General features: G+C 42.4%; 1 protein-coding gene across 1 annotated transcript in view; it reads left to right on the top strand.

The window, feature by feature from the left end:
- The first annotated feature begins 2,929 nt into the window (after positions 1-2,929).
- LOC148083049 (NLR family CARD domain-containing protein 3-like) overlaps positions 2,930-24,237 on the top strand; it is a 21,636-nt gene continuing 328 nt past the window's right edge. The window contains exons 1-11 of the mRNA XM_087786187.1: positions 2,930-3,008; positions 5,885-5,963; positions 6,038-6,169; positions 6,268-6,381; positions 7,321-7,399; positions 7,713-7,932; positions 8,075-9,833; positions 11,276-11,449; positions 22,839-23,012; positions 23,320-23,366; positions 23,800-24,237. The exon at positions 23,800-24,237 is cut by the window's right edge and continues 328 nt beyond it. Of these exons, the coding sequence (XP_087642313.1) occupies positions 2,972-3,008; positions 5,885-5,963; positions 6,038-6,169; positions 6,268-6,381; positions 7,321-7,399; positions 7,713-7,932; positions 8,075-9,833; positions 11,276-11,449; positions 22,839-23,012; positions 23,320-23,366; positions 23,800-24,237 (3,253 nt within the window). The 5' untranslated portion in view covers positions 2,930-2,971. The remainder of the gene's footprint in view (positions 3,009-5,884; positions 5,964-6,037; positions 6,170-6,267; positions 6,382-7,320; positions 7,400-7,712; positions 7,933-8,074; positions 9,834-11,275; positions 11,450-22,838; positions 23,013-23,319; positions 23,367-23,799) is intronic.

Below are 24,237 nucleotides of genomic sequence, written 5' to 3'. Positions count from 1 at the left end.
CCTCTCTTTTAGTCTTTGACTTCGACTTCCCAGAATCTTCATTTTCTCTCAATGTTGTTTCAAGTGGTATGTTTTTTACTGGAAAACTGTCAGGTTAATTCTAGAAATAACTTAAGCGAGAACTGTGTAGTCTTGATAGTATTGATAGTATTGAAGTGTAGTAAGTATAGGGTTAAATTTGATCAGAACGACCAGCACTCTGGTTATTACAAATATTACAATGTAATATTTTAAGAATATACCTGGAATAATGGAGCACCACCTTTGAGTCTTAGTCCAAAGGAAACTATTAAAATTACATGGATAATATTATAATTATTATAATTTACTTTGGTTTTTTAGTGGAAGCAAAATCAAACAAGAAGGAAAAGCACTATACAAATATTACTTACTAACTTACTTACATACAAATCCCCCTTTGGTCATTGTTGGGAAACCGTCGCTGTTTGTCCATCAAGGCCAAGGTTGTTGTAGGTCGAATGTCATCCAACTCATCCAAGATCGTCCCATCCTTTGTGGTTCTTGTACCATTGATAGACATTTCCAAACATCTCTTTATTTAATTTTAAATTATTGTATTATATTATTTATTTATTATTTTAGTTAAATTAGTGTAAGTATTACTAGTAAAAGCAGTAGTATAATTAGTAGTAAAATTACAAGTAGAATTAGTAGTAGAAGTATAAGTACTAGAACGGTAGTAGAAGTAGTAGAAGCAGTAGTAGAATTAGTAGTAAAAGTATAAGTAGTATAAATAGTAAAAGGAGTAATAGAATGAGTAGTAGAAGTACAAGTAGAATTAGTAGTAAAACTAGAAATAGAACATGATGGACAGTAGTTTTTCCAGAGATCTGGAACTGTCACCAGTGAGTCCAGCTTCAACCACAGAGCCCTCCTGATCAACCTGTCCAACCTGTTGACACTCCTGTTCCCAACCCAACACACCTCAGCACAAAACACTGCCTCAGAAAGTACAGTCTACTCTGAACTTTCTTATACACATGGTCTGTGTCAGTTTACTGTCCAGCAACACACCGAGGTACAACTTGTCGCCTTTCATTGACACTGGACATGGCTTTGTCCTGGACCTCCCAAAGTCCAGCTCCTTGGACTTTGAGGTGTTCAGCTGCAAGGGGTTCCTCTCACTCCAGTCCACAAAGTCATGTATCAGACTTCTGTACTCGTCCTTGCTGTTGTCCCTGATGCATACAACAATGGCAGTGTCATCAGCATACTTCTGGACAAGACTCGGCTCAGAGTTGTAGCAAATGTCTGAAGTGTAGATGGTGAAGAAGAGGGGCCAGTACTGTCCCCTGAGGTGCTCCTGTAATGCACACCACTGTGTCAGAAGTGATGTCCTCCAGCCTGACATACTGTGGTCGATCAGTGAGATAGTCCGAGATCCAGGTGACCAGACCAGGGTCCACATGCATCTTTGTCAATTTGTCCTGCAGCAGAGTGGGCTGGGTGGTGTTAAAGGCACTAGAAAAGTCCAGGATCAGGATCCTCACTGAGCCACATCCTTAATCCATGTGAGAGTAGGTCCGATGCAGGAGGTGAAGTATGGCATCTTCTACACCAGGGGGCTTGTGCGTGCTGGACATGTGGCCTGAGATGTTTGAGGACCAGCCGCTCCAGTGTCTTCATCAGCGCCACTGGTCTGTAATCATTCAGCTCGCTCGGCCGGATCTTTTTCAGGACTGGAACTATACAGGAAGTCTTCTACAGGGTTGGTACTTTCCCCAGCATGGCTTCACCTCCTGCTTTGCTGACCTCATGGCCCCTCTGTCCCTGCTCCTGAAAGCCGCCTTCTCTCTGTTAAGGACATCCTTGACCTCCTTTGTTACCAACGGCGTTAAATTAATTTATTAATAGGGTAACAGCGGACAGTCTCAGCAGGGGCGACAACGTCTGAGCAGAAATCTAAATATATAATCCGTTATATAGTGTTTCTGACCCTTGATGTCCTCTTGTGACTTCAGCAGCACATCCCAGTCTGTGGTGTCAAAACAGTCTCTGATGGCGTCCTCCACAGCTGGTCCACTTTCTGATTGTCCTAGTGGTCACAGTCTGTCTCTGCACCAGAGGAGTGTACTGTGACTGAAGGTGGACCAGGTTATGATCGACCTTCCAAGTGGAGGTCATTGTGCGAGAACCCATAAGCAAGGAACTCCTCCAGAGACCAGAGGTCTGACTGTGCCCCGGTGTCCGCAATGGTGGATATTTTTGCCCCCTGGACCGGGTCTTGGGAGTTGGCTCCACCTCCCAGTCCGACAGGCTCGTCGATTGATACGGTGATTGACCCCTAAACTTGGCTCGCCAAACTTGGAAAGGGGCCGTTATTCCTGAGCCGTTACAACTACGGGATTAACGTCCAACCACCGTCATAAACACAAACAAGATGGCCGACTACCAACTCAGTCAACGTATAATGGTTATATACTACCACCTGGTGGCCAAGAGTATTCCACGAACACAACGACGAGTTTGTTGTGAAAATAATCACATGTCAATGATGCTTCAGAAGTGCTGATGTGTTTGTCCATCACTGTCATGGAAGCTTCTGTCAAGTGTGTGAAGCTGAAGACACCTGGAGGACATGTGCAGCATTTGGATCAGAACCAAGACTTGTTTGGATGAAAAGAACAAAACTAGATGAAACTGGATAATAAACAAGTGAAAGAGATAAAGCTGTGTTTGCGACAGGTGTGGCAGCAACAGGTGTGGCAGCGACAGGTGAACAAGACTGCATTCCTTCTTCTAGATCAACATTGTGATTGAACTTGTCAAACGTCTTTATCCTCGTGGCACATGTTGTGTTGTTGAACTATGTTATAAAAGTGTGAGTCAACAACACAGTATGTTGCACTGATGTCTCTGACAGACACACCTCCTCACTGACGGTTCATCAGTGTTTCCCTGAGTCTGGATCACAAGCAGCTGAGCTCACCTGGAAGTTTCACCTACAAACATGGACACAAGTCTTCAGAGCAGAGAGCTGCTCACAGGTCAGTGACTTTTTTCATGCTGTTCATGATGTTCCCCAGTCAGAGTGTGAATGCATGAGTCAAGAGTGATTTTGTGAGGTGAATAAATGAATCAAGAGTGAGATGAATCTAGAGTGAGGGGAATAAATTAATAAACAGTTAGATGTATAGATTAACCAAGAGTGAGTTTGTGAGGTCAATAAATTAATTAAGACTGAGGTGAATAAATGAAAAAAGATTGAGGTGAATACATTGATCAAGAGTGAGGTGAATACATGAATCAAGACTGAGGTGAATAAATGAATAAAGAGTGAGGTGAATACATGGATCAAGACTAAGGTGAAAAAATGAATCGAGACTGAGTTTGTGAGGTGAATACCTAAATCAAGAGTGAGGTGAATACATGAATCAAGAGTGAGGTGAATACATGAAGCAAGAGTGAGGTGAATAAATGAATCAAGAGTGAGGTGAATACATGAATCAAGAGTGAGGTGAATAAATTAATCAAGAGTAAGGTGAATACATGAATCAAGAGTGAGGTGAATTAAACAATCAAGAGTGAGGTGAATACATGAATAAACATTGAGGTGAATACATAAATTAAGAATGAGGTGAATAATCGAATCAAGAGTGAGGTGAACAAATGAATCAAGAGTGAGGTGAATACATGAATGAAGAGTAAGGTGAATAAATGAATCAAGAGTGAGGTGAATAAATGAATCAAGAGTGAGGTGAATAAATGAATCAAGAGTGAGGTGAAAACATGAATCAAGAGTGAGGTGAATACATGAATCAAGAGTGAGGTGAATACATGATACGAGAGTGAGGTGAATAAATGAATCAAGAGTGAGGTGAATAAATGAATCAAGAGTGAGGTGAATACATGAAACGAGAGTGAGGTGAATAAATGAATCAAGAGTGAGGTGAATAAATGAATCAAGAGTGAGGTGAATAAATGAATCAAGAGTGAGGTAAATAAAGGAATCAAGAGTGAGGAGAATAAATGAATCAAGAGTGAGGTGAAAACATGAATCAAGAGTGAGGTGAATACATGAATCAAGAGTGAGATGAATACATGATACGAGAGTGAGGTGAATAAATGAATCAAGAGTGAGGTGAATAAATGAATCAAGAGTGAGGTGAATACATGAAACGAGAGTGAGGTGAATAAATGAATCAAGAGTCAGGTGAATAAATGAATCAAGAGTGAGGTGAATAAATGAATCAAGAGTGAGGTAAATAAAGGAATCAAGAGTGAGGAGGATAAATGAATCAAGAGTGAGGTGAAAACATGAATCAAGAGTGAGGTGAATACATGAATCAAGAGTGAGGTGAATACATGATACGAGAGTGAGGTGAATAAATGAATCAAGAGTGAGGTAAATAAATGAATCAAGAGTGAGGTGAATACATGAAACGAGAGTGAGGTGAATAAATTAATCAAGAGTGAGGAGAATACATGATACGAGAGTGAGGTGAATAAATGAATCAAGAGTGCGATGAGTAAATGAATCAAGAGTGAGGTGAATAAATGAATCAAGAGTGAAGTGAATACATGAATCGAGTGAGGTGAATAAATGACTCAAGAGTGAAGGGAATACATGATACAATAGTGAAGTGAATACATGAATCAAGAGCGAGGTGAATACATGAAATGAGAGTGAAGTGAAAAAATGAATCAAGAGTGAAGTGAATAAATGAATCAAGAGTGAGGAGAATACATGATACGAGAGTGAGGTGAATAAATGAATAAAGAGTGAGGTGAGTAAATGAATCAAGAGTGAGGTTAATAAATGAATCAAGAGTGAAGTGAATAAATGAATCAAGAGTGAGGAGAATTCATGATACGAGAGTGAGGTGAATAAATGAATAAAGAGTGAGGTGAGTAAATGAATCAAGAGTGAAGTGAATACATGAATCGAGTGAGGTGAATAAATGACTCAAGAGTGAGGGGAGTACATGATACAATAGTGAAGTGAATACATGAATCAAGAGTGAGGTGAATAAATGAATCAATGTTAATACATTTGATTTTTTCCTTTATTTAACAGGGACACTGCACAGCTTAGCATAGTACTTCAATTATCTTAAAAACGGGTTTGGTATAATTTGCTGCTGCTATGTCTTTAATTCTTGCACCAAATGTATGTGATGGATTCTGCACTGACTCAATAAAATAAATATTAAATGCAGAGGTAATTTCATTACAATCACTGGTTAAATGTCCATGTATTTTCAATTCATGTCCAGCTCTCTCTTTGTGAATTCATTAACGTTCCTCAATATAAGTTTATTTCCCTTTCGTTCTTTAATAATGTCCATAAAAAAGTTGCTCTTTGCCTTCTTTGGTTCATTCACTTTGTTACGAAGACTACTAAAAACTCGTCCATCATTAATTGATTTAGTGCTGTTTTCACAAGTTGTCATTGAACCAAGGCAGGTTGACCTTGGGGTGTCCATTTCTGAACGTTTTGGTGTATTTTTCTTTAATTCTATTTATGGCATCTAACAATGATCCACAAGAGGCCTCTATATCATCTGTGAGTAGAACATCACTCCAATCAGTTTGGCTTATTTCTTCCTTAAATGCATTCATGTCCCGTTTCCTTATTCCATAGGAATGTTTAATTATCTCTTGCTGGTAAGTAAACCTGTTTTTTTGTCAACTTCTTTGCAACAAGAGTCATATTGTGATCCGACAAGCCAGTGAGGAGATAATAAGATTTAATGATCCTCTCAGGCTTGTTACTGAACAAGTTGTTACATCAGTCAGTATCAGAGAGTGAACACATGAATGTGTGGTTGAGCAACAACATGTTGTTTGTACTGATGAGGTTTTATTATAGTATCAACAACACAATGATGACGAGTGATGATGCTGTTGTGTTTGTGTGCAGGTGTGGACACAGAGGAGGAAGATCCTGCCTCTAAAGAACTTCTGGGTGAAGACCATGACAGTCAGACCAGAGCTCAGAGGTGAGAAGATCACTTCTCCTGTCAGACCTTCAAGTACTGGAATCATTTTCTCACTAAAACTTGTGTGTGTTCAGATCAAAGCTACGTACATCTGCTGGACCTGGACCTGGACCTGGACCTGGACCTGCTCCCAGCTGTGTGTCTCTGAAGAGTGACGTGTCTATGGGAAGAACAATTAACTTCAAAGGTGAACAGAAGCATCAGAGGTGAGAGACAACAGGAGCAACATTAGAACATCTAGTGGTCAGATGGTGAACGACAGAGGAATGGATTAAAGTGTTGATCAGAGTTTTGTGTCTTTCAGGATCTACCAGAAGAAACAAGAAGAGTCTGAACTCAACTGTGAGTCTCTGAAGAGTGACTGGTCTATGGAACCTCCTGATAATTTCAAAGGTGGACAAGAGTCTTCAGAAGACAGGTGAGGTTTTCTGTCCCTCTTTGACTCACTGATGTGATGTTGGGTCTGTACAAAGGTCTCTGAGGTTCTTTCTACTTGGACTGAAGCCCTCAGATGTTCAGCACTTCATCACAGTTGACATGTTAGCATGAGCAACAGTCATGGAGACAATAACAGCTGCTGTGGGACAGACAGGTGCTGTTGGACTCATGAAGAAATCCACAACTTGATGTCAAATACAGTGAATTCATTTCACTGGATCATTCCATCTGTTGTTGAAGAAGTTTGTATCATGTGACGACCAACAGTCTCTTCAGTTGTTGAGTCAAGAAGAAGAATTCTAAATAGTGCAACTACTTTTCTTCTCCTCCACCTGAAGTCTTGTGAAACTTGACACACAACAAACGTGATGAAATATTCATCAAAAGTCAAGTTTGATTTGAGTGTTTTTCTTGTGATGCAACATTCACGTGGATCATATGAGCGCCTCAGATGAAGGTCACTGATGTGTGAGAGAAGATACTTCAAGTGATTTAAGAGTCACTGATTCAATGATTGAGGGAATGTTTGAGTCGTCAAAGACTGTTAGTTGATCCTCAACAATCATTCTTTCACTCACAGCTGTGTTTCTATCAGCAGTTAGTGACTCTTGGTGACTTCAACTGAAGATGTTCATGAGTCAATGCAGCTCAAAACTTCTCTTTTATTGAGCTTCACGAACTGCTCGTCAAAAGTGCTGCAGACAGTCGTGGAGGAAAGTCGACTCACAAGAGAAGAAGCAACAAACTGCAGCCATGAGAATGAAATCACGACTGAAGTGTGAGACAAACTTGGTTTTCCATGAATGTGGAAGATTCTATCTTAGGTGGTCTGCACATGGAAGAGTCAGAGTCTTGCTCAGATCATTGGTGTCCTTGTAGAAGTAGACAGAACTTATTGACGGCCTGATGTTCTTCACAGAGAGGATCAGCAGGTCTCGGATGTTCTCAGTCTCCAGTGTGTCCAGCAGCATCAGACAGATGTGGACTCCACACTTCAGGTACGTTCAAGTCTTCAGCCTCACCTGCTGACTACAACAGCTGCTAACTCACCAGTCAGCTGCTTCTGCTGCTTCATGAAGCTCTGATCCTGGACAACTCCACCTGTCAGCTTCATACATGAAGTAGAAGGTCTGGTGTGGCTGAGACTCTTGTTTAGTTTTAGAGAGAAGATGAGATTTGAATGTGACTCAGACTCTCTGGTCCTACTCTTGAAGAAAGTATTGCTCAACAGGTCCTGGTTAGACTTGGACTGAGACATACCTCTGGTGACCTCTGTAGGTCACATGATCAAGTCACATGTTTGTGTTTCAGCTGCTGGAGGACAAGGTCATGACCCTGGTGAAGGAGGAACTGGAGAGAGTGAAGAAGTTTCTCAGACCAGGTGAGCAGAAACACCTGGATGATGAGGAAGAGGAGGAGTTGAAGTGTGAAGAGGAGCAGATGAGGAGCAGCAGAGAAGATTTCTTGATGTTCATCATGAACCTCCTGAGGAGCATGAAGCAGGAGGAGCTTGCTGGTCTTCTGTGGGGAAGTAAGAGGATTTGAACCTTTAACCTGTTGAAAAAGAAAACTTGAATCTATTAGAACATTTGAGATTGAAATTCCTGCAGCTGCTGAGAAGATTGATCTTCAGCTTCTAGAATATTGAGATTCATGGGACTTCTCTTCTTCAGGAAGTCGTGCAGAAAAGTGTCGACGACGGCTGAAGAGGAGCCTGAAGAAGAAGTTCCACAGTGTGTCTGAGGGGGTCGCTAAAGCAGGAAACTCTGCTCCTCTGAATCAGATCTACACGGAGCTCTACATCACTGAGGGGGGCACAGACCAGGTCAACCAGGAGCACGAGGTCCGACAGATCGAAGCAGCCACCAGGAACCCGACCAGACCAGAAACCACCATCAGACAAGAAGACCTCTTTAAGGCCTCACCTGAAGGAGACCGACCAATCAGGAGCCTGCTGACGAAGGGCGTGGCTGGCATTGGGAAGACCCTCCTGACACAGAAGGTCACTCTGGACTGGACTGAAGGCAAAGCTCACCAGAACTTCCAGCTCATGTTTCCTTTCACCTTCAGAGAGCTGAACCTGCTGAAAGAGAAGAAGTTGAGTTTGATGGAACTTGTTCATCTTTTCTTTCCTGAAACCCAAGATCTCAGCAGCTTTGAAGAAGTCCAGGTTCTGTTCACCCTTGATGGTCTGGACGAGTGTCGACTCCCTCTGGACTTCCTCAACAGTCGGGTCCTGACAGCAGCTACAGAGTCCACCTCAGTAGACGTCCTCCTGACAAACCTCATCAGAGGGAATCTTCTTCCCTCAGCTCGTCTCTGGATCACCACACGACCTGCAGCAGCCAATCAGATCCCTCCTGAGTGTGTGGACATGGTGACAGAGGTCAGAGGGTTCACTGACCTCCAGAAGGAGGAGTACTTCAGGAAGAGGTCCAGTGATGAGGAGCAGACCAGCACCATCATCTCTCACATCAAGACCTCACGAAGCCTCCACATCATGTGTCACATCCCGATCTTCTGCTGGATCACTGCCACAGTTCTGGAGGACATGTTGAAGAGAGGAGAGACAGGACAGCTGCCCAACACCCTGACTGAGATGTTCATCTACTTCCTGGTGGTTCTGTCCAAAGTCAAGAAGATGAAGTACCATGGAGCAGCTTGGACAGACACAGTTTGGGATCCTGAGAGCAGCAAGATGATGGAGTCTCTGGGAAAACTGGCTTTTGAGCACCTGAAGAAAGGAAACTTGGTCTTCTATGAATCAGACCTGACAGAGAGTGACATCGACATCACAGCTGCTTCACTTCACTCAGGAGTGTTCACTCAGATCTTCAGAGAGCAGAGAGGACTGTACCAGGACCAGATGTTCTGCTTCATCCACCTGAGTCTTCAGGAGTTTCTGTCTGCTCTTCATGTTCACCAGATGTTCTTCAACTCCGAAGTCAACCTGCAGTCAAGAATCGTTGACATAGAAAAGTTCTACCAGAAAGAAATCAATGAAGCTGTAGAAAGTCCAAATGGACATCTGGACTTGTTCCTGCGCTTCCTTCTGGGTCTTTCTCTGCAGACCAGCCAGAGTCTCCTGACAGGTTTGTTGACACAGACAGGAAGTAGCTCCTGGACCAATCAGGACACAGCAAAGCTCATCAAGAAGAAGATCAGTGAGAATGTGTCTCCAGAGAGAATCATCAACCTGTTCCACTGTCTGAATGAAGTGAAGGACACTTCTCTGGTGGAGGAGGTCCAACAGCAGCTTAGATCAGGACGTCTCTTCACAGATCAACTGTCTCCTGCTCAATGGTCCAGCCTGGCCTTCATCTTACTGTCCTCAGAGGAACATCTGAAAGTGTTTGACCTGAAGAAATACTCTACCTCAGAGGAGGTTCTTGAGAGGCTTCTGCCGGTGGTTCAAGCTTCAAATGAAGTTCTGTAAGTGGATCATTGAAACATCTCTGATATGAACCATGAATGTTTGATTTCCTTCTTCATTCAGGCTGAGAAACTCCAACTTCCTTTCTCTCTTCCTCGTTTTTCTTTGACTTTGTTTTGTAAATCCATCATTTTCTAAAGTCACTTTTTGAATCAACATCAACTTTTCATTTGCATTTCATGAGCAAACACTTGAACATGTGTCGTGAACACAAACACACAAACACACAAACAGTGAATGAACGACTGTATGTTTCTCCCTCAGGCACAGACAGGGTTTATTTTAGGCTTGACCCCGAAATCCAGCGTGAAAACTGAACATAAATGATGAAGAAAATGAAAAGTTAACACAGTGTTAATAGAAACTAACATTCAAACAAAACAACACCTCGTTGGCTGCAAAGAGAGAAAAGTCTTGTTTAATGTTTCTTCAAGTCCTTGAGTTTATGCAAATGAATGTCTCTTGAGCTTCTTCTTAGACTTTTGAACTCTTGTGAGATAAACAGAGAGGAAGTGGACTTTCAAAATAAAACTAAAAACGTTTTAAAGAACATAAATAACATGAACTTAAATCCACTGCAAACTTCACAATAATACAAAGAATATTCAAAGTAGAAACAAGTTACGACAACAGTTAGTCTGAAGCTAAAATGAAAAACACCAGATGATTCAATGAACTCATGACTTGTATGAAAACATTAGATTTTCACTGATTATTATCAAACATTGAACCAGATGGAATCAAACTGATCCATATATTGATTGATGTCCAGAAACAACTTCAAAAATAGTCTCCAAACTTGAGAAATGTTTCAAAAGTTGAAACTAATTCAGTTCATGTGAAGCAAACATGGAGAAGAAATGAAGGTGAATGTGACGGAGGATGATTGACACTCCATCTGTGTCACAACATAGATCCACTGGATCCAAAGATGGAGAGAATTCACCTTGAATTTTCTAACTGTAAACATTCAAATGAAGACAACAATGTTGAGAGAGTGCAGGAGTGTGAGTGACAAACACACACACATTGTTTGAGCTTGTATTACCTGCAACACCTTCACACTCACACCTGACACAGTTATGAATAATAACTTTGTAAACCTGTTCATATTGAATTGAATGTTAAAAAACAAATAGAATAAATTGAAGTGAATCTTCACGATTGAATCAGTGTCTTGATTAAATTGAAGATATTTTTACTCTGGAAAAGAATTAAACACAACAATTGAGAGAAAACACACAAAAACACTGAGATAAGTAAGTGAATAGAAAAAGAATCAATGATGTGTTATTATGATCAATATACATGTAACAACCTTTTATTTTCATTTGTCTTTGTTGTTTGTTTTGTGACTTATTTTTCCTTATGTTATCTTGTGTTTGTTTCTCATATAAACACAAATCAATCCTCTTGTTGACGACACTCGTCTCTTTCACAGGCTGATCAACTGTGGACTGTCAGAGAGAAGTTGTTCACTTCTGTCCTCAGTCCTCAGCTCTCCGTCCTCTAGTCTGACTCAACTGGACCTGAGTTACAACGACCTGCAGGATCCAGGAGTGGAGCTGCTGTCTGCTGGACTGAAGAGTCCACACTGTCACCTGGAGACTCTCAGGTCAGAACATCATGTCTTCAGCTTCAGAACATGTGAAAGTCAGAGGTGAGACTCCAGAGAGTCAAAGTTGAGTCTTCAGTGAGTTCTTCAATGAAGCAGATGATTCTAAGTGACCTCAGTCTTCAGCAGGTTCTACTTGAACTTGATTTGTTCTTCTGCTGGGTCGTGCTGTTCAGTATGTTGACACATATTTACTGATCTCAGATCCATTCAAAGACATTTGAGAGACTCTTGTGATGTCATCACTTGTTCTGTTGCTAGATTTCAATGCAGGGTAATGTTCATGGTGATGTGAGCATGTGTGATGAACACATCAGCAACTGTATGAAAAGTCAAACATGTTCTTCTTCATCACAATATTCAACAGTGTCGTCTCACATCCTGCTCATATCTTTCATTTCAACTCATCTCTGTGTCACCAACTCACTCCTTCTTTCTCTCTTCATGGTTTTTCTTTCACTTTGTTTTGTAAATCCATCATTTTCTAAAGTCACTTTTTGAAACAACATCAACTTTTCATTTGAATTTCATGAGCAAACACTTGAACATGTGTCGTGAACACAAACACACAAACAGTGAATGAATAACTCTGTATTATTATTTTATTTATTGATCCTTTATTCATCCAGGTTAGTCTCATTGACATTAAAATCTCTTTTACAAGAGAGACCTGGACAGGATGGACAGCAAAACATAGTTACACATGAAAACTATTTCATACAGTATTAAGTGCGTTGGTACAATATCAGAAAAGGATAAAAGATTACTGACTAAAAACATTCACACTTGCTGTTAGAGTTCGACGTCAAATTCCTGACAACAGCCTTGAATTTGTCAAAAGTCACTAGAGTCTCAAACTTGTGCTGCTTCTTCAGCTTCTTCCACGATGACGGCGCAGAAAACTTAAAAGCTGTTTTACCCAGTTCAGTACGAGCTGGAGGAACATTCATAACCTATAATCTCCTTGTAGATACAAACATGCCGATGACTAAGTCGTGGCGAAGAGAGCGAAGGCCAGTGACCTCTTGAGTATAGTGTGCAGTGATGGGTTAAGGGTCTTCAGTTTGTCATGAACCTCAAGGCTCCATGTTACACAGTGTCCAACATCTTTAGACAGTGAGCTGATGAATTCATGTACAACACATCTCCAGAATCAAGAACGGTCAGGAAGGTAGCTTCGACTCGTCGTCGTCGAGCCTAACCTTAGTTTCCGTTTATTTACCAGGTTTTGTATGTGAATTTTAAAGAGATGTGGTCATCAATCATAAAACCCAAGTATTTGTAAAAATACACCTCAATTGCATGACCTTGGGAAGTTAAAATATTGTGATTTATCTCAATCTTTTTGTTATTTGAAAATACCATAAGTTTGGTCTTATCAGCATTGAGAACAAGCTTCAGTCGACAAAGCTGAGCCTGAACTTGATAAAAAGCACTTTGCATGAACTCAAAAGCCTTATTAAGTGAAGATGCAAAACAATACGTTACGGTGTCTAAAACTGAACCCTATTTTTACTCTGGAAAAGAATTAGACACAACAATTGAGAGAAAACACACAAAAACACTGAGATAAGTAAGTGAATAGAAAAAGAATCAATGATGTGTTATTATGATCAATATACATGTAACAACCTTTTATTTTCATTTCTCTTTGTTGTTTGTTTTGTGACTTATTTTTCCTTATATTATCTTGTGTTTGTTTCTCATATAAACACAAATCAATCCTCTTGTTGACGACACTCGTCTCTTTCACAGACTGAGCTTCTGTCGACTGTCAGAGAGAAGTTGTTCACTTCTGTCCTCAGTCCTCAGCTCTCCGTCCTCTAGTCTGACTCAACTGGACCTGAGTTACAACTACGACCTGCAGGATCCAGGAGTGGAGCTGCTGTCTGCTGGACTGAAGAGTCCACACTGTCACCTGGAGACTCTCAGGTCAGAACATCATGTCTTCAGCTTCAGAACATGTGAAAGTCAGAGGTGAGACTCCAGAGAGTCAAAGTTGAGTCTTCAGTGAGTTCTTCAATGAAGCAGATGATTCTAAGTGACCTCAGTCTTCAGCAGGTTCTCACACTTGAACTTGATTTGTTCTTCTGCTGGGTCGTGCTGTTCAGTATGTTGACACATATTTACTGATCTCAGATCCATTCAAACACATTTGAGAGACTCTTGTGATGCCATCACTTGTTCTGTTGCTAGATTTCAATGCAGGGTAATGTTCATGGTGATGTGAGCATAACCTTTGGATCATCACACTTCTGATTCCACCAATGAAGCTGCTCGTGGATCACTTGTATTTTATTTGTAAGATTCTGCACATAAATCAAAATACAGTTTGAGGATGGATCGCTCACACACTTGTTGCTCTCGCTCTAGAAACACCACACAATAAGTTAAACGCTAAACAATTAAACAAACATATACAATAAAACTGCTTCTAAACAAATATAAAATACGACAATTGAAAGAAAAGGTGTTTCTAACATATTTTTATACACTAATGCTCACAGAGCATCTCCTCCTCCTACCTCATCTCAGTCCTCGAGGCCATAGACATATTTACATGGACGCCGCATCGACTGCTGCCCTCACTAGAGCTGTGTGTATACAGGGCGGCCATCTTGGTACAGTGTCACTCGCTCCTACAGTGCATTAGGTCTATAGAGGAATGATGTGTTTTCACTATCAGTAATCACTCATTTGTCAAGAGGGCAGAACCCGATCACCAACAGCAAGAGACCCTAAGATGCCCCCAGCTCTGCGGTTATAGTTTTTGGCCAATTTGAGTAGCTTCGGATAACTCCTGCTTCAACCGAGACACAAAGTCATGATGGTCAACAACAGTGGAATCAGGGAGAGCATGCTGGAACACAACATCAACAGGTTATCGTGGTGTCCTGCCAAACATGAGGAAAAAGGGTGCGAACCCAGTCGACGAATACCTGCTTAGCTTTTGAGAAATGATCAGTCACAACAAGTACGTCCACGCTTTGATTGACAGATTTCTCAGCAGAACAAAAATCAATGCAAACCAATTCCAAAGCTGCAGATGTTTGAATGCATTCAAGGAGGACACGAAATGCAGGTTCTGGAGTTTTAGCAACAACACAGTGAAAACAGCCCTTTACGTGGTTAATGATGTCACTCTCCAGTCCACTCCAGTGACACAGTGTGTGTCTGACCCTGATGACCTCTGAGTCATGTAAACCACGCAACACCTGACCTTTTAATGAATTTGGGACGATTAACTGGAAGATTTTTTGTGTTTAGTTGCCTATGACGTTTGACATAATGAAACGCCATGTTTAGAATGTTGTCCTGTTCTTGCAGTCTGGCTTTTTCACTCTTAGTTAATGAGTCAGACTGAGTGATGTCCACAAGATGAGGAAGAGGAGGTTCTGTGCCTTCTTTCTGGCTCATTCCACCGGACACTTGTGCTTCAAAAACGGCTGATAATTCTTCAGCTGTCATGGAATTTTGTTGGTCTAGTGCAGGGGTGGCCACACAACACAACTAACTAAACAAGAGTCACACAACACAAGTCACAGGACAAAAATCACGACAAGAGTCACACAACATGAGAGCCACATTTTTTTTTACTGTGTTACCTCAAAGAGCCACATCATGGGTCACATGAACATCATCCCTTCCTCACACACAGACCTCTGCTTAGCCAGATTTATTGTAAATGTCACACACCAACATGATAATGACAGAATTTGACTTCTACAGTCAGGGCCAGTCATTTTCAACAATGAACATTGTGTGCACTGTGTGTACTGTACTGTACTGTCTTACACACACAAACTCTCAGTTCAACCAAGTCCACAAACAAAATATAATAATTAAAATATTTTTCTCTCTTACTATGCATGTTGCTTATTAGGACTTCTGTCATTCCTTGCTTTGAACAAACCTCTTCAGATCTGGCTTGTATTATTGCGCGTTAGATGAAAATACCGTATTGAACTCAAGCGAAGCGAACGCGCACACTGACCAAATCTGTGCCAACATAAAAACTAAATGTTCTGTAGCAAAGTCTTATCATAGAATCCCTCCTACCGGCACGGTCGCGGCGTTCAACTGAACTGAGAAAGGAATGAATCACTTCATGAAGTGATTTGGTTCAGTACGTTCACTCAAAAGATCGTTCGTTCAAACAAATCGTTCGTGAACGACACAACACTAGAACGTTAGAGCCGCATGAAACCAGGCAAAGAACCGCATGCGGCCCGGGAGCCACGGGTTGGGCAGGCCTGGTCTAGTGCTTCACCCTCATTCAAAGACTGCTCAATGACCCTTTGACACTTCGTAGTACACTTGAATGCACCATGCACTTTTTCATCTTCAAGGCCACACATCTTCTCCAACAATGAGACGTAGGTCTCTGTAACAGGTCTATGACCAATGCAAGACTGAACAAATGGTTCTCAAGGGCACCAGTGACCACATTCTTGTTGCCAGGTACATAGTTCGGATCAAAACTATAAGCTGCCAACTTGGACACCGATCTTTGTTCACATGCGTCCAACCAGGGCTTAGTCAAAATGTAGGTTAGGGGATTGTTATCTGTCCAAACTGTAAGATGTCTCACTTTTAGCCAGTGACTGAACTTATCACAAACCGCCAGAAACTCTAGCCGATGAGCAGGTTAATTCAGCTGTGAACGTGAGAGGCTTTTACTGGCAAAAGCCACTGGTCGTGCTACAGTGCCCCCTGGTGGCAACTGTGAGAGGACAGCACCTAACCCATCAAAAGAAGCTCTACAGCAGGAACAAGGGCTCTGTGAAGTCAGGGTGAGCCAGAGTGACACTGTGGACTGAGTCATGTTTAAGTGTTTGAATGCAGCCTTACACTCAGCAGAACAATCAACAGGAGTGAGTCTGATGAAACCTTTTCAATTTAGGTTTGCGTTTTCTGCCTCTGCTGTTACAGGAGACAGGATCAGAAACAAGATCAAAAAGTGGTTTGGCTTCAGCTGAACATCCCTCTATGAAATGGTGATAATACAGGACCATGCCAAGAAATGATCTCATCTTCTTTGCAGAAGAAGTGATTCCATCAGAGTCAAACAGATCAGGTTCTTCCACATCAACCACGGCCTGTATTTTATCAGGGTCTGTCTTTTACACCATTTGCACAAATAATGTGTCCTAAGAACCTTACAGATCTGCAAAGAAAGTTACATTTCCTAGGTGACAGCTTTAAGTTGTTAGCAGCAAGACGCGAAAAAAACATCTCCAACCGTTCAATTGCAACCTCCTCTGATGGAGCAAAAACCAGCAGGTCGTCCAGATAACACAAAAGAAAAGTTCTTATCACCAAATATGGACATCATCATCCGTATAAATGTTGCGGGGCTGTTGGTAAGACCCTGAGCATTCTATTATATTTGTGCAGACCTGTCTGGTGGGGCAGGGGGTCCGCATCTTTCACTGTTCTGGCATCAACCATCTGAAGTCATTGCAAATGCGTAGGTCACCATTAGGTTTAACAACAAGCACAAGAGGAGAAGAAAACTCACTCTGAGATTCACGAATAATCCCCTGTTCCTCCATCTTATTTAGATCCTCAGTTTCTCATATTGACTAGAGGGGTCACGGAGGTACTGCAGTCTGAGAGGCTTGTCGTCCACCAAACAGATTCTATGAACATATTCATTCAACACAATCCATTTTGTGTTTTGAGAAAGTACACTCATAACTTTGGACGATACATACTACATTTTTTTTAACAATCAAGAGACACTTCACAGGTGAGATCTAAGTCCTCCAGATCCATGTCCTTCAACGTGTGGATGATCATCTCCTCAGACAGCAGTGGATGTTCTGTGTCAACATCACATTAGAATAAACTGGTTCTGGTTGAGGCAAGTCTTGGACTGAGGGGCGAGTGACACATCTGCAACCATAGCATTTATTTTTATAGTGAGTAGCTTCTCAGTAGGATTCAACATCTTCACAGGAACCCAGCCATCCCCCCACAAGGTAGTGACAACTCTTCCTTCCAGGATTTGTGCAGGTCTCACTTTGGACTGTGTTGCTCGATCACAACTGTTTTCCCCACAGTTGACTGAGCAGACGATGACACTTTAGCCCACACTAGATGTTCAGACCCTGGTTGCAGTGTGACACGACTCTTTGTCGTCCTGATCCTGGATTGCAGGTCTTCCTCTTTCCACTCGTCTGAATGTGACAAAATAACTGCATCATCACATGTTGAGGTTAATGATGGAACTATTGAACCCTTCATCTTTGAAATGAGCAATTTCATGATGTTTCCCTGATGTGTGAAGGCAGGTGGCATAAGAACTTGAGGTGAGTTACGTCTTGTGTGTTCTGGAGAGTGACAAAAGAAGCAGAGAAGGTTTTCTCGGCAGTGAGAATATGCAGAGTGTGAACCATCAGCACATACAGAACATGGCACAGCGTCAAGTCCTTCTACTCGGTGTTGTCTCTTGTAGTTGTTACGTGTCCTTCTGTTGTATTGGTTCTGACTCTGGTTCTGCAGCATCTTTTCCAACAACCCCAGCAACCTCTCCATTGTAGAAGAGTCTGGATCAACTGGCTGCTGTCTCTCAGGTGGTTCACAGGCTGCTGTAGGTTAACTTCAACTCTATCCATGTTCACCTCTTCACTATGTCTGGCTGGTGTCTTCAAACTAGTCTATGAAATTCATCCAACACGTCCTGCACTTCACGGCTGACCATTTATCCAAAGTATGGACCGGAATGTGAGCCAGATCTGGGTGATCAAACATTTGTCTTGTTCCCACAAGCAACCTGTGGCGACTGCAGCAGCTTTCTTGAGGCGGAGCCAGTAGTCCTACGGGTCTTCATCACATCTGGGAGAGTTGAATAAAAGTCTGCCAAAGGCACCGATGAATAGCGTTCAGAAGAAAAAAGTTTCCTCAAGAGACCAGACACAGCGTGAGGACGGCGTGCAACATCTATCTCTCCATTTCTATCCCAAACTTCACTCTTTAGCTCGAGCCCTTAAATGTGTGAGAATTTCTTCCACCCGACTCTCCAGTTGAACATCACGTTTCTTGAAATAATCTTCCATCAACTCGAGCCATTCTTCCAACTCAACTTTGTCTGAACATCCCCACGGAAAACAAGAGGAGCCTTGAGTTCTCTTGGTGTTTCGTGTCTAACATGAGAGAATCTAGAAATGTCCGTTGGGAAGTGACTTGAACCATCATGGGCTCCTGAGCTGTTGTGTGGAGCTGATGGAGGGGCTGTCGTCCTTGGATGGGATACCATAGTCTCAGCTCACTGTCCTCCAGATGTTGAACTACATCAGTCGTTTGGTCAGTCATGTTGGCATTAGCTGAAGGTTGATAGTAGTCCATGTATAGTGGAAGTAGTCGACTCCTTGATTGACAAACACACACACATTGTTTGCGCTTGTATTACCTGCAACACCTTCACACTCACACCTGACACGGTTATGAATAATAACTTTGTAAACCTGTTCATATTGAATTGAATGTTAAAAACACAAATTGAATCAGTGTCTTGATTAAATTGAAGATATTTTTACTCTGGAAAAGAATTAAACACAACAATTGAGAGAAAACACACAAAAACACTGAGATAAGTAAGTGAATAGAAAAAGAATCAATGATGTGTTATTATGATCAATATACATGTAACAACCTTTTATTTTCATTTGTCGTTGTTGTTTGTTTTGTGACTTATTTTTCCTTATGTTCTCTTGTGTTTGTTTCTCATATAAACACAAATCAATCCTCTTGTTGACGACACTCGTCTCTTTCACAGGCTGATCGACTGTCGACTGTCAGAGAGAAGTTGTTCACTTCTGTCCTCAGTCCTCAGCTCTCCGTCCTCTAGTCTGACTCAACTGGACCTGAGTGACAACGACCTGCAGGATCCAGGAGTGGAGCTGCTGTCTGCTGGACTGAAGAGTCCACACTGTCACCTGGAGACTCTCAGGTCAGAACATCATTTCAAACAAACACAAACACACACATGGATGTAAACAGTGAATGGATTCATGTTTCTTCATGAAACCTTTTTCACTCTGAGAGGATTTGAATGACTTTTCCTCGACTCATGAACTTGGTTCTAGAAGTGATGATATTTCATAAACACAACAGGAAGGTGAAGAATATTTCAAGTCATCTTGACATATTTATCAACACAGTCTGGAGACTAAACTCTAGTATTTCTATCATGACTCGACAGTAAAAGACGTTCAAATCATTGAATGTTGAAAAAACCATCAACAATTAGAACAAACTCTCTTCTCTGGTTCTTGAAGCTTCCATGAGACGCAGGTTGATCTTTACAAACACACAACACAAGTCACACAACACAAGTCACACAACACAAGTCACACAACACAAGTCACACAACACAAGTCACACAACACAAGTCACACAACACGAGTCACACAACACAAGTCACACAACACAAGTCACACAACACGAGTCACACAACACGAGTCACACAACACGAGTCACACAACACGAGTCACACAACACGAGTCACACAACACGAGTCACACAACACGAGTCACACAACACAAGTCACACAACACAAGTCACACAACACAAGTCACACAACAAGAGTCACACGACACGAGTCACACAACACAAGTCACACAACACAAGTCACACAACAAGAGTCACACGACACGAGTCACACAACACAAGTCACACAACACGAGTCACACAACACGAGTCACACAACACAAGTCACACAACACAAGTCACACAACACGAGTCACACAACACGAGTCACACAACACGACTCACACAACACGAGTCACACAACACGAGTCACACAACACGACTCACACAACACGAGTCACACAACACGAGTCAGACAACAAGAGTCACACGACACGACTCACACAACCATCACTCGCACAACACAAGTCAGACAACACAAGTCACACAACACAAGTCACACAACACGAGTCACACAACACGAGTCACACAACACAAATCACACAACACAAGTCACACAACACAAGTCACACAACACAAGTCACACAACACAAGTCACACAACACGAGTCACACAACACAAGTCACACAACACAAGTCACAAGACACAATTTACACAACAAAACTCAAACAACACAAGTCACACAACACAAGTCACACAACACAAGTCACACAACACAAGTCACACAACACAAGTCACAAGACACAAGTCACACAACTAACACAAGTCACACAAGTACACAAGTCACACAACACAAGTCATACTACACAAGTCACACAACACGACACACACAACATGACTCACACAACACAAGTCACACAAAACGACTCACACAACGTGAGTCATACAACACAACTCACAAGACACAAGTAACACAACACAACTAACACAAGTCACACAAGTACACAACACAAGTCACACAACACAAGTCACACTACACAAGTCACACAACACGAGTCACACAACATGACTCACACAACACAAGTCACACATCACAAGTCATATAACACAACTAACACAAAAAGAGTCACACAACACAAGTCACACAACACGACTCACAACACAAGTCACACGACACGAGTCACACAAGTCACACAACACAAGTCACACAATACGAGTCACACAACACGACTCACAAAACACGAGTCACACAACACAAGTAACACAACAGGACTCACACAACACAAGTCAAACAATATGAGTCACACAACGAGTCAAAGTCGAGTTACACAACACCAGTGTGAGTGGAGTTACACAACACCAGTGTGAGTGGAGTCACACAACACCAGTGTGAGTGGAGTCACACAACACCAGTGTGAGTGGAGTCACACAACACCAGTGTGAGTGGAGTTACACAACACCAGTGTGAGTTGAGTTACACAACACCAGTGTGAGTGGAGTTACACAACACCAGTGTGAGTTGAGGTACACAACACCAGTGTGAGTGGAGTTACACAACACCAGTGTGAGTGGAGTTACACAACACCAGTGTGAGTTGAGTTACACAACACCAGTGTGAGTTGAGTTACACAACACCAGTGTGAGTGGAGTTACACTTCACCAGTGTGAGTTGAGTTACACAACACCAGTGTGAGTTGAGTTACACAACACCAGTGTGAGTGGAGTTACACAACAGTGTGAGTGGAGTTACACACCAGTGTGAGTGGAGTTACACAACAGTGTGAGTGGAGTTACACAACAGTGTGAGTGGAGTTACACAACAGTGTGAGTGGAGTTACACAACAGTGTGAGTGGAGTTACACAACACCAGTGTGAGTGGAGTTACACAACAGTGTGAGTGGAGTTACACACCAGTGTGAGTGGAGTTACACAACAGTGTGAGTGGAGTTACACAACAGTGTGAGTGGAGTTACACAACAGTGTGAGTGGAGTTACACAACAGTGTGAGTGGAGTTACACAACAACAGTGTGAGTGGAGTTACACACCAGTGTGAGTGGAGTTACACAACAGTGTGAGTGGAGTTACACACCAGTGTGAGTGGAGTTACACAACACCAGTGTGAGTGGAGTTACACAACACCAGTGTGAGTGGAGTTACACAACACCAGTGTGAGTGGAGTTACACAACAGTGTGAGTGGAGTTACACAACAGTGTGAGTGGAGTTACACAACAGTGTGAGTGGAGTTACACAACACCAGTGTGAGTGGAGTTACACAACACCAGTGTGAGTGGAGTTAAACAACAACAGTATGAGTGGAGTTACACAACAGTGTGAGTGGAGTTACACAACAGTGTGAGTGGAGTTACACAACAGTGTGAGTGGAGTTACACAACAGTGTGAGTGGAGTTACACAACAGTGTGAGTGGAGTTACACACCAGTGTGAGTGGAGTTACACACCAGTATTAGTGGAGTTACACAACAGTGTGAGTGGAGTTACACAACACTAACACTAACACTGACATTAAACACAAACACACATCAATCCTCTCACAACAGTGAGTCATGTGATCATTTATACATCAAGTGTTGAACTGATGAAAACTTCATTATTTCATGTGTTGATCAAGTTGATCTTGATTGAAATCAAAGTCTTCAAATGTTCACACAATCATGTGATGATCTTATGAACGTCAAGAGTTCAGTGTTTCCTCCAATCAAGGCTTTCAAGGCAAAATAGAGAAAAAGTCTCTTGTTGACGTTTCCGTCTCTTTCACAGGCTGATCTTCTGTCGACTGTCAGAGAGAAGTTGTTCACTTCTGTCCTCAGTCCTCAGCTCTCCGTCCTCTAGTCTGACTCAACTGGACCTGAGTCACAACCGGAACCTGAAGGATCCAGGAGTGGAGCTGCTGTCTGCTGGACTGAAGAGTCCACACTGTCACCTGGAGACTCTCAGGTCAGAACATCATGTCTTAAGTTCTTCTGATTTAATGAAACTGTTCCACCTTCATTACAGTCTGTCAGGGTGTCACATCTCAGCAGGAGGTTGTTCTTCTCTGGCCTCAGCTCTGACATCTAACCCGTCCCATCTGAGAGAGCTGGACCTGAGCTTCAATCATCCAGGAGGACCAGGACTGGAGCTGCTGTCTGCTGGACTGGAGAGTCCAGACTGGAGGCTGGAGACTCTCAGGTATGGACGGAGCAGCAGAACTCACTGACTGAGCTCCAAAGATCTTCTGAACATGTGATCAGAAGCAGAGAGATGTGAGTGTGTGACGCTGCTCAGACTCTTCATCTGAACTGAGCACATGAATCCAACTCTCAGAGCTTCTCCATGTTCTCCTGCTGGACACCAGTGGAAGAACAAGGAGACAGTGGAGACTGAGCGAGTGTTTCTAGATCCATCTTTGTTGTGGTCCACACAGTCATGAAAGAACGTCCACTTAGCAGCATCTGAAGTCAAATGAATCTGATCTTCTCAATGTTTCTTCCTCCAGGCTGGATCACTGTGGACCACAGAGGTTAACATCTGGATGGAAGATGTGTAAGTTTGATTTGATTGATGGATGAGAACTCCTTGACTCTGTCAGCTTCTAGTGGAGCAGTTGTGATGTTGAGATGTTGTTACACTTGAATCTGCTGATGGAGCTTCATCAAGTCCAGGATGATGGTGGAGATGAACACAGAGATGTTTCAAGAACATGAAGAAACATCATGTTAGCTTCATGCTAGTTTAGCTGCTGACTTGATATGGACACACTGGTGTCAATCAAATGATGATTCTGGGATGTTCCTCCTGGTTCTTCTCTGGAGGTGGTCCCAGTCTCAGAAGACTGTTGACTTCACTTTGATGATGATCTCCACTAGATGTCAACAAACAGATCAGCCCTCCCTGGCTTGCTGGGACACGGAGTCCATGATTGTCTTGAAGAGAAAGTTCTTCCACCATCATCACCTCTCGTGTCTTCTTCTCTCAGACTTCCGTCCACTCTCACTGGACCCGGACACAGCACACCGGCGCCTCCTACTGTCCAAGGACAACAGGACGGTGGAACTTGTGCCGCAGGATCAGGATTATCTGGACCATCCCGACAGATTCCACCGGTGTCTTCAGGTGATGAGCAGAGAAGCTGTGACTGGACCATGTTACTGGGAGCTGGAGTGGAGAGGAGGAGCTTCTATCGCACTGACTCTCAGAAGAGACGGAGGGAAAGAAGACGAGTCTGAGTTTGGACAGAACCGTTATTCCTGGAGTCTGAGCTGCTCTGATGATGAAGGATATAAATTCTATCACGATAAGAAAGAAACTGTCATCAAGAGTCAAGAAGTTTCTCACAGAGTAGGAATGATGATGAACTTTAGTGAACCTGGATATTTAAACTTCTACAGTGTCTCCTCTGATGGACAGAAACACC

The sequence above is a fragment of the Callionymus lyra genome, chromosome 3, assembly GCF_982586985.1.
Source record: "Callionymus lyra chromosome 3, fCalLyr1.hap1.1, whole genome shotgun sequence".
NCBI lineage: Eukaryota > Metazoa > Chordata > Actinopteri > Syngnathiformes > Callionymidae > Callionymus > Callionymus lyra.
Note: the sequence above shows the minus strand (reverse complement) of the source record. Positions and strands in the feature narration are given on the sequence as shown.